This window comes from Labrus mixtus, chromosome 16 (genome assembly GCF_963584025.1).
Source record: "Labrus mixtus chromosome 16, fLabMix1.1, whole genome shotgun sequence".
Lineage (NCBI taxonomy): Eukaryota > Metazoa > Chordata > Actinopteri > Labriformes > Labridae > Labrus > Labrus mixtus.
This window is the reverse complement of record NC_083627.1, coordinates 10879516-10894752: the sequence shown is the minus strand read 5'-3', so window position 1 is coordinate 10894752 and position 15237 is coordinate 10879516. Positions and strand designations below refer to the sequence as shown.

Genomic DNA, 15237 nt, shown 5'->3' with positions numbered 1-15237 from the left:
AAAAAACAAATGGAACAAACCACCATTTGGAATCAAGAAGGGAACAATTACAATTTACAGTCCAAAGGTCAGTGCAATCTTAAAAAAAAAAAAAAAACATCTCACAATTCACACAAATGTTTGAGGTATTGACATTTTCTTCAAGTCATCTTCTCTGTGAAAGCATACTGTCCTGGAAAAACACTTTTCTAGTCATTTGTCATCCTATTCTCATGATAATAAATACATCAGAAACACCTTGAGGAGAATAAGGTTGATAAAGAATTTGAACTTTTTTATAGCACATGTTTTAAAAAGATACCATCTCTGTTATCTTGCAAATTGATTTTTTTTTTTTTTGAAGTATTAAAGCTTAAAAAAAATGACCCAAGCTACCCTGAGTGAAAGAGACAGAGAGCACTGTCTCAATTGAACAAATATGTTTGCAATGTTTCAATAAAATAACTTTGTTAATTAAAAACAGAAATCCACAATATTGGGTGCCTTGGACCATTATTTTTGTCACCTTGGTATCAAAACAGATATTGATATCATTTTGTTATTTCTAGTCTCGCCTCTAAATTGGGCAAAAATGTCCATTTAAGCTCTAGGGTGAACTAACTGGCAACTGTTGGTTGCAGACAAGATACACAGTCGACCACTAGACGAGACAAATATTCTGAAGATGAAAAGTTCTGAATTGTAAGTCTAAAAGAAGAGGTTAGTGACTTGTGATTTGTAGTTGTTTACCTCAATTACTTCAAAGTGTCTGTGTTTACCTTTGCTGAAGTCCTTGGGGTCCAGTGACAGGCTGTATCCAGGTAATGTCTCCAGCAGCAGCTTGTAGCATGCCCTCCAGCCAGGCTCCGGGATGGTTGGAGCCACACACTGCATGGCTGCGACGCGCTTGAAAAATGCAGACTTGCGATGGAAGCCAATCAGTTCATAGAGCTCAGACAGGATGCTGTAGCGTTGGATCTTCTCCTCCTCTGATAGCTGCAGTATTAGATACATTACATAATGACTTCTGCTTCCTCCCAAAAAAAGATCTTTGAGTTCACTGTGACATATTGAACTTCACTGTGCAGCATTATAGATCTGCAAAGATTATTTTTCCATTCTTATGCTCAAGAGAAATACTTCTCTGTCCTCCCCACATATTATGCAAAATGCACTTCACAGTGGTTTTCCAAAACTAATATGTGTCCCTAGCCTGTCTACAAACCCCCCAGTTATGAGATATGTCTTTCCTCTCTGTGTTTTGCCTGCTCCACTTTTCAGAAAATGTGTCCTAAAACAGGCCGTCCGGGGATTTTCCCTTTGTGACATCACAAAGGGCAGTAACCCCTCCCCAAGGTGGTTGACACTTCCACAGCAAAGTGTTTATTTTGCCCTCTGAGTCCGCAATCTCCCCCTAAACAATAGGGCATGGTGCAAGAAAGCCCAAGCGACCCAAGCCCTTCCAGAGAGGGGGCCTGGTCAGACACAGCTCATTTACATTTAAAGGTACAGACACAGAAACAGCCTGTTCTGAGCAGGGCTGAAATAGAGGGGTTTATAAGCATGATCAAAAACAGGATTTAAGAGTGGATTTATAACAAGAAACTTCACAGACATGTTCTGGAGAGCTCTGAGACTTATTTAAACTTGTTGAAAATACATCTAATATATATCTGAGGTTTTTTATTCAAAAACCTAATATATGTTCATTATTTAGTGACATAAAATGTGTGGATATCGATCTTGGTCTTAAAATCACTTTACATAATTGAGATAAGGAAACTCCAGAGCACAAAGACAACAGACTTTGTGCAGCAGTGATGGAAATCTTCTGTCGAGCGGTAAAACTTTTGACCCAAATCATATTTACATGTTTATGGATTCTGAATATTTCAGTAAAGAAAGGGATTCAATTTCAGTCCATGAATTTTTAAAGAGGTAGTTTGAAACTGTTGTATGAAAAAGACTTATCAAACACAATTACTATTCTAAGAATCTTAATATTTTATATACAGTGCCTTGTGTTTTGGTTTTTTCATCCCCTTAGACTATTCTACATTTTGAAGTGTAACAAATATAGTTCATTAGGCAGTGCAACAAATGTGCAAAATCCTCCACACAAACAAAATCAAATCTGAAAGCAAGGATGAGGGAGGAGGTGAAAAGCAACTTTCTAATTGAACATGTAAATAAACTGCCATTGAACCTTCATTCATTCATATACAATTATTTCAATGATATAAAGGTTAAAAATCTGAGCAAATAATTCACAGGGCAAACCTGTATTTAATTTTCTTGGTTGCATAGCTTACTACATGATACATGAGACAAGAAGAAAATGGTAAAGATGTGTTTTGATGCTTTTTCTCTAATCTTTATCCTGATTCAACCTCACACCAGACTGCTGGTGGTCTTATTAATCATCCTGTGGAGCATGAACAGCTTCCATTACTCGTTCAGATAGCGTACCTGCCCCAGGTTGATGTAAACAGCATTCTGCAGGAACTCGGAGGCCTCCCTTGCCCTTTTCTGAATGGCCAGCACCCTCACCGCTTTCACACAGGCCTCCAGCTCGATCACGCCGGCGTTCTTATACTGCGAGAGACAAGAGGAAGAGCGGCGTTAATGAAAAATGAGGGTCCCCTTGACTTCTACAAATTACCTCTCATGTTAGGGAATGTTTTTTCCATAAACATACGACCATCCTCACTTCAGACATTTGATGAAAGACAAGTGAGATGACTTGAAATTCCTTTAATTTTTAAGGGATTCCCAGCAAGTTCTGCATCTGTGCTACCACTTAGAACCCGAGCTTCTGCTGCTGAGGCTCCGTGCCGCTGCGAGTGTATGCATTTTTTATCTCGCTATCTCTCAACTTCCCTCCACTTCCAGCCTCATTGTCTCCTTATTAAAATTCAATTAATATCTGAACAGCTATGTGTTGAGATGTAATTTAATTCTGAATGAACTAGTTACAGGTAAAAGGGCTGAGGGAGGTCAACGCAAAGAGGCAATTATAATAATGAAGATAAAGTACAGGGCTGCTCCTGAATAGTTCCGTAGCATAATGAGCCCATTCATGCTTTCCCTAAGCATCAGGGATACCTTCAGACTGTCCTTTGTGACGTTGTACGAGTACAGTGGTCAAAGGAGAGAACACATATAGAATATCATGAAGGGATACATTAAACATTAAACATTGTTTTGTCTGTCCGCCTTATTACTGAATAATAAGGTTCTTTTTCCAGACATTACACATGCTTTCATAGCTTTTCACAGTCTTCTGCTAGTGTAACCTTAAGAAATAAAAAGCTGCTGTCAGCATTTACTGGTCTTGAAGGACTCAAAAACACAGTCTTCACTGCTTTCAAATTCTAGTAAAACAAATCCAATACTGCCCCCTAGTGTGGAAGTAGCAACATGTCTGCCTATAAGTGCTGTTTTTGAACTAGTTATAGTGTAATCATAGATCAGAAGAGTGGAGGGATACGGAACAACCTTTAATTACACAATTTAAGGTTTCTGTAAATCAGTTTTGACTGGTGGAAATGTGAGTTCTTTATGCACAAATATATTAAAATGTTAATTCAGAGTTTTTGTGATCACTTTCACAGATCTAGGTGGTCACATCAACTTTAGAGAGCTGCTGACGTCCCTGACTGTTTCTGTGGTATCAGCCTTTTTATTCCAACTGAGATTCAGGTTGTTTTCTCGTCTGTGTAAATGACTTCAGAACCCACACAAAATAAAAAACTTTTTTTCAGCATATTCTTTCTAAATTCCGTATTCCTGATGTTTCCCCTGTTATAAAGGGGGAGGGGGGGAGAAAATAGAGTTTAGCAGTTCAAAGAAAAATGTAAGCATTTGTTTTTTTTAAATCTATTTTTGGTGAGAAAAATTATCAACTAATTTGATTCCTTTAGAAAAAAAATGTTTTGACACAGATTGAAACATCAAGTATTTTAAAAAGAAACACTGGAGAGAAAGAAATTTCGAGCCCATTGTATTTGTTTGGTTTCTTTGGACAATGGATGACCAGATTTTTTGCTCGTCTTCTTTTCAGAGCTTCATTGAATTTCATTAACTCAGAAAAATAATCATCCATCAAACATTTAATTTGGTTATTATTAAACATTTACTGATTAGTTGAATCATGCACCAGCATGAAACCAAAACAAACTGCTGTTTGGAGACACCTCCACTATTCTGAAGCCTCCTAGTTATTAATTAGAACGCACCATAATAAGGCACCATTAAGCACAAATGTGTCCTTTGCCGTCCCTTCCATGTAATCATGAGGATTTACTTGATTTCTGCTGTATTTATGTGTAACATGTCACACATTCTCAATTTAAACCAGGGTCAACAAATTGTAATGTTTATACAAACTATTTATTGTGTATTATTTAAGTGTTTTCTATCACCAACATGGTTACATTCTTGATAAACGGATGCGGTGTTTGGTCCGTACCTTTCCGTAGTAGGAGATGGCCTCTTTGTACTTCTCGATAATGTCCTCAGGACTCAGGCAGTTCTTTGCTCGTCCAATCTCAGTGCTGGTGTCTGCACTGATGCCGTTGGCAGTGAGGGCACCTGCACTCAAAAGAGGATAGTGTCATTAGTTTAGCCAAAACAACAGGACAATCTTTCAGCAGGCTGTTCCATCACAAAAGGAAAGGAAACAACACGAAGAAGGGGGAAACTGAAATCCACCACTTACTCTCTAAAGACAGCGCCCTGGCTACCACATGCATGTTTATGTCAGTATAACTAAAAGGGACACACAAGCTTGAGAGAAATGTTTTTAATCTAGTTTGAATGATTATGATCATCCCTAAAACTTGCTACCCTGACCTTAACACAAGAATTCTGCCAATGAAAGTTCAAAGGACTATGTTTGTTTTTAAGATGTGGTCAGAATTATGTGTTTTTTTGCAACATTTCAGAAGTTACATTTGCACCTGTCATATTGCAAAGGCATTTGCAAGTTGCATTTCTCGACCAAATCTGATTAGAATACAAATAACAATCGAGAGTGCATCGCCTAGCAATGGGTCTGTGTCCATAGCAACAACTGTGGGTCTGTCTGTATGACAAACGTGTGAATATGAGAAGCTGCACTGCACTACTTTTAAGGCTAATGTGCACATTGAGCATGAGCAAGAGAATCACTTCAGGCAATAAGAATGATGTGCTTTTGTATTTTGTGCATCATTATTTAAATACATTATGTCAATTCATGTTTTTGAAAGGTTGAGAGGTAAATCAAATGCAGGAAATCAAAATAAGGTGGACTGCCACCTGCTTGTGCATCAGAAGACGTTTATGTCCTTGTAATCAAAAAGCTAGATATTCTACGAGCATCACTGAGATGTTTTTGATGGGATTAAGTGATTTTTGTGTGATTATCTGGGGTAAAGATGCAGCTGGTGTAATAATTTTGCTGAAAAAAATGTCAAAAGAATATACAGGCATCTAAAAGCCGCCAAAAGTGTGGCTGTGGGACAGAGCAGGTACATTAGAAACAAAAACAAAAAGGTGATGGTGAACCAACACAGGAGAAGATTACCTGCCACAGGAGAGGGAAAAAAAACATCAATCAATTTCCAAACGATAAAATAAACCATAGGAATCAGGGTGCTGATAATGTGAGACGGGGAAAAAAAAAAACATCAAACACAAGGGCAAACGTGGCCACAAGCAAACAAGCAGACTGGTGAGCTATGTTGGTTAGGCATACCATACCTGGATCAATGAGAACCTCCTGAGCCCCTACAGACAGAGAGAAAGAATGCAGATTCACTCCATGGCGCAAGGTGCAATGTTAGCAGTGTTAGTCTTAACAGTCTGCATAATGCCAGCTGCTCCATTCCTGTAAAATCTCCTACATTGAAGAGCCACGATATACTCTTAGCAGGCACTTTACGTCGACAAAATACATAACCGTATCCTGTCGAGTTTTAGATCTTGTTTTTTTTTTTTAGCGAGTCACCTTTTTAAGTCTTAACACATGCACAAGGAGGACGCATGCTCATACATGCTTACAGGTGACACAATGAGAAAGGCGGCAGTTACAATCCAAAACACGCATTATGTTCAAAAAAGTCAGAGAAGAAAAGACTAGTAGAAACAAAAATTCTAAGTAAAAAAAAATGCGTGGTTCAAATCTTTTATTAAGGTTTCAATAAACAGCTAGCACAGGGCAGTTGGATTCTGCACATTAAGCTGTTTCTTTAAAGCAGAAAGCGACAGAACGGACGCATTGTGGCTATTAACTGGCGTAAACAACAGCCAATAGAGTTAAAGTGGAATTATTCAAACAAAGTCACATGACAACCAATAAGTGCTCACAGCGTTGTCCTGTATGTACAGTAAGGGGGAAGGGCTTAAATACAAATACAGAAAACCCCCCCAGGAGTGAAAAGTAAATCAACATTTGTTCATGTTTTCTGGAGAATGGCAAACACTAAAATATTCTTAAGTAAGCAAAAATACAAATAGCCTTTTTTTAGTAATGTTTGTGCCAGATAACGGCATATATTTCAAAATGACAGCATGCCATTTGATATGAAAAAACAACTGAAAAAACATGTTTTGACTTGATTGGGAAAAATCAGCTTCATAATGTTCTAGGAGGAAGACGTGTTTTATTTTACCAGAAGGATAAACACGATGCTCTCTGGGTAATGTTACCCACTTTACTTTGTTGACGAGGAAGCTTCACAGAACATTTACTAGTTTAACCATTGTGTTTAAAATATGTTAAAATATGTTAAAACATTATGTTTTAGACTCCTTTAAAAATGTGCATCTATGTCCTATGCAATTGTCAGTTTTTATGTCTGTTTTCACAGTGTTGTTGTGTCATGTGTTTTATTTCTAAGAAGCCTAACGCACATTTCTTGTAATTAAAACTCCTGATAAAAAAAAAAACTATTTTTTTTCAAATACTGCAATACCATAAATACAACATTTCCTCATGAATCTGCACTTCTATTTGTCTAGATTGACTTGATTTTCTGTATCTATATTCAAAGCTACAATCACTTTCTTACAGTGTCATTCATACATACATGCTCCGCCTTTATTCACGTTTCTGTAAATACTGTACAAATCATCGCTGCATAATTCACCCACTTTTTTTACACTAGTTGATGTTAATTTTGTGAAAATCAGTGTAACATCATGGCTTACCTTTTTTGGTTTTATCTTGATTTTTTATATTTGTTTACATTGTTATGTCCATTCTTCTAAAGTTATGGTTAGGTTTAATCATATGCTATGTTATTTCAGCCAACTGAAAATGATAAAGTGAATGTATAAGCATCACTTCTAAAAACGATTATGTTGCAAACCTTATTTAGTCCTCAGATATCATCCAGGAATACTCAAAGCAGCACGTTATCAGTGTTCTTATGAAGGAGAGGATAATGCTTTGCTGATTGGCATGTCAAAATCAATTTCACATTCAGTGTAGTTACACACAAGGCAGTGTTAATATAACACCATGTTAATAGCATGCTAATGACAAAGAAGACAGATTAAATTATGTTAAATTGTAATCAAATTCATCAGAGTCATCAGTGTAAATCAGAGGAGCTTCATCAGCTTAGGAAGCTAACATCTTGTTCTCGCCACACAAAGGAAGCTGCTTAGCTGAGCGAAGCGTAGCGATGTTTGGGTCGGCAGTCAGAGATGACACTCTCGCTCAGTCGTATTCACAGACAACAGCCCATTCAGATCGTCGTGGTTCATCAGTGTGGTTACAGAGTCGTGTGCTCACCTGGTCTGTGGCGTTTCCCTGCGTCCGCTGGCTGGGAGACGCTCGGCTTTCGCCCCAGGGTCTTCCCCGCTGTGCCTCCAGGGTAGTGGAATATGACAGAAGCTGAACACAAACCCTCCAATGCAGCTAGAGAGCAAAAATAACAAAAAGACAAAAAAAAAAACATTCAATCAGTGCATGCTCTTCTTTTCCTTCACTTACAAAAGTTTGAAGATCCCTATGTTTACACTATGGATGGTAAACCAAACTATCAGACTCAAGACCAGGAAAGTCTCGGTCTGATTGAAAAATAAAAATATCTGATTCAAAGGCCTAGAGGTCGAATCAGGGGATTACAATGACATTTTAAACAAATAACAATTAAACATTTTGGACATTTTGATCAATATGTCTTCTGTGAGGGCAAAAGAGCAGCAATAAAAGGGAACTACCTTTAGCCACAAAACGCTGAGGAAAGCAGTTTGAAAAATCTGTCTGTAACTGGCAGCATCAGAGGCCCCTTCTCTACCAGACATCATGTGGGACACCGATTTCAACATGGAACAGTGTTTTTTTTTTTTTCGGCTCTAATAGAAACCTACTTAGTGACGAAAGAAATCCTAACCCAACTACAAGGTGAGCTCCTCAGCTCAGCTTGCAGTCCTCCCATGACCTGCTGAGTCTGCCAAAGAGCTTTTTTTATCCTGTTAAAATCTTTTTTTCAGCGATTTGATCGGATCCAATTACCTTAAACAGATTTCTTCATTATCATGACACTTCACAATGATACTGTGATAATGTCAAAATTCATCAATTAAGAAAATATATAGGTAAACAGAAGTGTAGGATTAATTTAAGATAGAGGACAACTTCTTTTCTGCAAATCTCCACACTTACCACCCAGCCAGAGGAAGTCATTGACTCCTCTGAGCAGCTCCACAGCCATGTGGTAGTGGACCAGGGCATCCTGCAGCATGTTCGCCTGGAGACACAAGTCCCCAACATGCTTCCTCATCCGCCCCTGGCAACGTTTTTTATAATGTCTGAGAAAGCAGCAGGAGAAAGCACGGCATGGTGAATTGGTGGCTCAACAATCATTGGCGATTAAATTTATTGTTGCTGATCCAAATTAACCTTTCATTTTCTTTCTTTTTTAAAAAAAAAAAGACATCTGCATTTATTCTGTTCTTTGTTTTTCTTTTTTTTTTTATTAAGTCAGCAGGATGCCAGGAAAGGAGACTCGTATGAATCTTATCAGACAGCTACAAAGGGGCGATAAGGGATGGGAAAGCACAAGCAAAGGAGAGCAACAAAACAAGGACATCATATGAGCTACCCTACAGTTTGATCCTATAATCTTATGCAATTACACAGGGACTAAGAAGGGAAGCTTCAACAGGAAACAGGGAAAATAAAGCTGTAATGAAAGAATTAAAAAAATGTATTTTGCACGACATTTGTGCAGTCTGAAAGATTAGGAAAGACAACAGTGATGATCAGCATCATTTTGCAAGTTATGTAGAAACAGATATGAAAGTACTTTAGGAATATCCATATCATTCAAATGACAGGTGAAAATGGATGATTCAGATAAGTACGCTACTTCTGAACAGCAAAAAAAACTGTCCCCTTTTAGAGGATTCATGGAAATTAACCACGTCAATCCCTTTGGATCATTGAACATAGATGCCATTATAAAACATGTGCTTCTTGTATCCGTAGCTGCAATGCTAAGCAAAGCTGGAAGGTAATGCACGCTCTCATGAATAAGGATATGAGATCCATGTAGCCAGCATGAGGCGAAAGCTTTTTCAGCCCCCCCCAAAACAATCCAAATGTTCTCATGAAGCTGCAGGGACAAGCCTCAGTAGCATGGCTAGGGAAAACTTTGTAAAATTGTCCAAACCATAAGCTCCTTACATCTGTTTTAACTTGTTCACTTTGATTCACAGGTGTTTTTAACATATATAGGCTGAGCATTTTCCAAGGCATATTAGTAAGGTTATTTAAAGTTGGAAGGTGCTTACTGGTTCCAATCTTCCCAAAGCATACCAAACTGAAGGGACTGGAAACATGCTTCAGACAAGTAATGAAAAACTGCCCATAACATATTTTTGAAAAAGGGGAAGTTTAGAGTGCTACATGTCATTATCATTTCAAGTCATTTGAGCTGAAGACAGCAATAATTGGTACACTTCTATTTTGTTCCAACATACTGTAAGGGCAATACAATTTCTCCTTTAACCTTTCCAACATTTGCACGACATGGTAGTGTGATTTAATAATGCATTCAAACTGATTTGGAAAAGATTCAAGGAGACTGCTTCAGCCATCAGGACAAAATGATGTCCATTAAGAGTGATTGGTGATCGTTCTAACCGCTGACATGCTCAAACTGTTTCTTCAAGTGTCTGAAAACTTCACAGGAAATATCACTACAGATCTACTTATCTATTACTGAGAGAGATGTTTTCTTTGAAACAAAACGCAGCCATTACATCACTAACTTTAAAGTCACCACAGACTCCTTGAACAGAAACAGTCTTCTTACTTTCAGACCAGTGATGTCAAGTCATCTAGGCTCTTTAAGTAAGAGCATTGTAGCTCAGCAGAGGTTGATAAACTTCAAAATATGTTTCTGCTGAGTGCCGAAAAGCACACAACTCACCCTGTAATTGTAAAGAATTAAGTTTCACATTCTAAACGGCCGGTAACATTTCAATTTTATTTTAACTCGAGCTGTGACGGCATTCTGTTTAAACATCCTAGAAAAGTGGTTTGACATGTTCAGGCTTCTCATCATAAGGAATACAAATATGAAACTATTACCTTGTTGTGTTTTTGTGTTTGGACTTGGAGAGCCTGGTAAACCAGAGTCAAATACTGTACTTAGCCAAAAAGCTGATTTAGATTTTTCCAGATTTTTGATTAATGTATCTGGGTTGTGTGAAGCTTAACTTAAAACCAGATTAAATAATGGTCAGCAAAATACAACCAGATAGCCAGTTACAAACATGAATACATAGAAGATACAGAAACAAGTGGCCGCTTTGAGGAAAGAAATAACAATGAGGTCTATCCATGAATTATTCTAAATAGTCATGAGAAGATAAAAACATGTGTAAGTTTCTGTAATTACCCTTTAAATCAAGCATATAAATTATTCAGGAATGTAAGTAGCTAAAACAGATGAAGTTGTCGCCTAGCCTCTGTAAACTAGGTCTGTACGATATGAGAAAAATACTAAATGTGCAATAACAGTGTTCTATACTGTATGGTGAAAATGATAGTGAATAAATATTAAAGATTGCATATAAGCTATGACTCACAGTTAAATTGTGTACCCCGTGTTTTTCCAATACCTTTTTGTAACAGGTTTCTGCTGAATCCGCCCTCCCCACTTATTACTACAAACCACGTCTCATCTGCACTACTACTAAGTTGTGTTCTCTTTTTTTTATTAGAAAAGCTACTGGGTTATTTCTGCTACGTTTTTCAATCCAGCTTTTTTAAACCAATTCAAAACTGAAACTTGTAGAGGAGTGACGAGTTTGACTTGGAGTCATAAGCAAATGCACAATAGCACAGGGGTCTGTGGGGTTTCTGTCAGGTCAGAGCTACAGCTGATGGGATCGGTAAGGGTTCACTACACTTATCAACTAACATCTCACCTTTTCACACCCAACAATAAACTCACAGGACAGTATGAAAGAAAAAAAGAAGAAAGACAAATAAACCAAGGTGACAAACAGAAATGAAAGCAGCAAAAATCAAAAGACAGATTTTTTTTTTTTGGGGGGGGAGAGATATGTGAGCAGGTGAGGCTGAGATGTAATAAGCATCTTCACACAGAAATAAACACACTTGAACATTCACATTCATAAACTGCATTAAACATTCAAGTGCCTTAAACTAGCCTCTAAAGTAAGTAGTTTTAAAGTGTGCAGCAAACAGAACAACTCACCTACTATCTGTGTCCAAACCCACAAAATCTTTCTTCTCAAAGGGCACACAGAGCAGAGGGATCTTGTCACCTGACTTGTCTGTTGCTCTGTCTAGCCGCTTGGACTCCAGGACAATAAATATGGACTCCACAAAGTCCTCCACTCTCTTCTCAACATCAGTGCAGTCTTCAAAGTTGGGATAGAATGCCACATCAGTGCGCTGCTGCTCTGAAATCTCTCCATTCAGCCCAAACACCAGCAACCGGGAATCGTACAGCGTGGAGCTGTACACCTCCTTCTGGCCATGAAAGCGCTCTGAGGTTTGGGGCCATTCCTTGGCCGAGGCGCAAGTGGTGATGGAGATGAGGCCCACCACCTTGCGGTGCGTCTGGAAGTCCCCCCACTCGTTGTTTTCAGGCAGGTAGTGGTGGCGGTAGCGGATGTACAAGAGGCGCTGCGAGTCTCTGATGCTCACCTGGCTCACGCTGGAAATGCGTTTGTAAATCTTGAAGAACTGGTCCTCGGGCACAATGCCGACAGGCTGGACAACCACCAGTACTGTCTGGTGGTCCTCAGCACATTGCATGTAATCTGGGACGCTCATCTTCACATGTGGCTTCATGAAACAGAGAAGCAAAAACATTAATTAGAGATTATCCTACTCCCACATTTTACTTGATCAAAGCTGCATTATGCTGTTATGGCAAATAAACACACTTTACTGTACTGTCTACATTTCATCTATATAAATATAAATATAGTAGTTTCATTGATGGCTGTGTAAGTGTAAGAAAAAAAAATGGCACAAATGTAGGTGGTATTTCTTTTTTCTACATTTAGGGCCCAGATCCTTTTTGCAATTCAACAATTAAGAATCCAGAGATACTGCTACAGATTTGAAAAAGGTGTCGTCACACTTAAAAGAACCATTTTTGAGCACATGTTGAGGCTCCGTTGGCAAACAAACAATGACCAGGAGTGGTGAAGTAAACTAAATTAAAGTAGTGATTGAACATCATTTGGCAGAAGTTCAACTGCATGCATTTGCATTACGATTAAATAAGATTAAGGTACTTTTCTTACTCTTCAAAAGTAGATAAACAATTAAACTACAAACAATTTATGTACGGAACATTATTATTATTTTAAATATTTTTTACGATAGCGCTTTGATCCACTTTTATTAGGTAGCTGAAGTTAACCATATCAGATTATCTCTAATTATCTATTATAATGTGTATCTCGTTCAGCTGGGTCATTAAAGATACTTACATATACATAGATACTTGTGCATATTGCCTACCTAGGTTATATTTCATTAAATTGCCCATGAATAAACACAAGATGTTGTGTAGTCCAACAAAACTTTTGGTGTCTGAATGAATGAATGGATACTTCTTTAAACATCTGGTGAGTGCAGGATGAAAAATCTGTCACTACACATTAACTGGAAGATGAAAAACAAGAGAAACAACATTTCAAACTTAAATGAATCCAATATGCAAAGCAACACCTGATATTGTGTTTGCTGACATAAACACTCACTGTGGCCCCCTGTTATTGTTCTTCGTTGGTAAAATATGACTATTTCAATTAGTAGATAAATTAGAGACCTTTAATTTCGTCAAGTTTAAGGCCTAACAAGAGAAATAGTGTACGTTAAGTTAAAGTGTCACATCAGGACACTTTCCTAAGCTAGCTGAGTTAGCACATCTATGAACTGGCTGCTCTTGACACTCACACAGAAACAACGCTACCTTAAATAAAAGAGTCATGAATGACTATTTCAGCTCAATAATCATTAGTTGTCCGTCATAATTGCGGTTTTAAATTAAAATGGTTAATAGCTTACGTTTTCTTAGCAGTATCCTGTCAAATTTTACTACAGCTTCCTTCTTTGGACCACTGTTTTGCAAGGGCTCAAATAACTTCCGGTCTACATTTTCAAAATAAAACCAATAACTTACTATACTTGTAGTATTATATTTTGAGAAATATTCTGAGATAAATTAGACAAATTTAAACTGTTGTGGTAAGTTCCACTGTTACAAAATACAACAGTTTCCCAGAGCCTACTCAACTCTTTTTGACCCAAATGTCAATATGATAACCGATCATAACCAAACGATTAGAAATATTGAGTAATTTTAGATCTGGTCAGTTATTTCAAAGCACATACGCACACACGCAAGAGAATCACACAGCAGGCAAAAAAATCCTCTTACGACTTTGACAAGAGACAAATAAGTAGAATGGAAGACCAACTTGTTTAATGGTAAGGGCGCAAGTATTTTTATTTTGAAATCAGATGTTTTTTGTTTCTACGTCACGTCCTACTTCTTCTTCATATGTATTGGCTCTGGTTAAAACGCTGCATCAGCTCCGCCTACGGACAAATAAAGTACTGCAAGTAGGAAACCCCTAAATATGATCGAATAACACTCTACATCAAAAGTATGATTTACAAGTTACTAATGTGTTATGCCTAAAATAACATGTACAATTAAAATAGTATATAAACTATCAAATGCTTATTCTGTTATTTCTATTATATTTTATTTTTATATGTTTTAAGTTTAAATCTATATATCCTACTGCTTTACTGTGTTTAAGAGCAACTGTAACAACCAAATTTTCCCCTGGGATTTATTAAGTATGTCTGATTCTGAATATATGACATTTCTTCAGCTATTTTTGTAAAATGTTGCTTTACATTTAAGGGAGACAAATAAAATATGTAGTATTTTATTATATACCGTACATATTGATAGTAAAATCTTTCTAATATAGTTAATGGAAAAAAAATGATCTTCAGGAGAATTTGTCTCAATGCCAAGACAGTGCAGAGTGTAAAAAAAAATCATACAGCACATGTGACTGTATGGCAAGAATATTCCACTTAAATGAAAAATTGCCTTTTGTGTTAGCAAATATGGTCACAACATCCTGTAAGAATCCTTGTTGAAATAAGGACTATGAAAAGAAAATTACACATCTTGAAAAATGTAATGTCCGCTAAAGGGATTAAAATGATATATTCTTCTTCTTAATGAGCTAAATAATTTTAGGATATTGAGGTTCTTTTTTGGCAAACTTATTGTTCTAGTCAAGAATCCCAACAGATGAATAAAATAAATCCAAGACAGGTCGATTCAACTCCATTTTTATTTTTTTCACCCATAAATCACTTTTCACAATCTTCTTGGAAGACAACAGCTTTTTTTTTTTTTATTTCCTATTTCTTCTTTTTTGGCCAAGGGGGATTGGTCCAAAAGCAAAGCAGGCGCTCAGAGAGAGACATGGAATTTGTAAAACATGGTTGATAGTGAATATACATCAATAACAGGCAAACATCTACAACCATCGACTTACAAACAGTGCACAATTGTGTGTCAGAGATGTCATCCCAAACCGTAACAACACAAGTTTGAAAGTAGGGGAGGGGTGACGGATGTTATCAGTAAGAGTGGAATACCATGTTATTCTTGATTATTTAAAAAACAAAAAGATATATTACCAAGAACATGAATAGTATATTCAACTGATATCTAC

At 37.3% G+C, this 15237-nt stretch overlaps 1 protein-coding gene across 2 annotated transcripts in view; it reads right to left on the bottom strand.

The window, feature by feature from the left end:
* trappc9 (trafficking protein particle complex subunit 9) overlaps window positions 1-12298 on the bottom strand; it is a 211196-nt gene extending 198898 nt beyond the window's left edge. Inside the window, exons 1-7 of one of the 2 annotated variants that reach the window (XM_061059316.1) lie at window positions 11706-12298; window positions 8639-8784; window positions 7763-7888; window positions 5725-5751; window positions 4451-4572; window positions 2449-2574; window positions 759-975 (exon numbers count right to left, since the gene is read on the bottom strand). In XM_061059316.1, the coding sequence (XP_060915299.1) occupies window positions 759-975; window positions 2449-2574; window positions 4451-4572; window positions 5725-5751; window positions 7763-7888; window positions 8639-8784; window positions 11706-12289 (1348 nt within the window). In that variant the 5' untranslated portion in view covers window positions 12290-12298. The remainder of the gene's footprint in view (window positions 1-758; window positions 976-2448; window positions 2575-4450; window positions 4573-5724; window positions 5752-7762; window positions 7889-8638; window positions 8785-11705) is intronic. The other variant, XM_061059317.1, reaches the window with a different exon arrangement.
* Between the last annotated feature and the right edge of the window lie 2939 nt (window positions 12299-15237).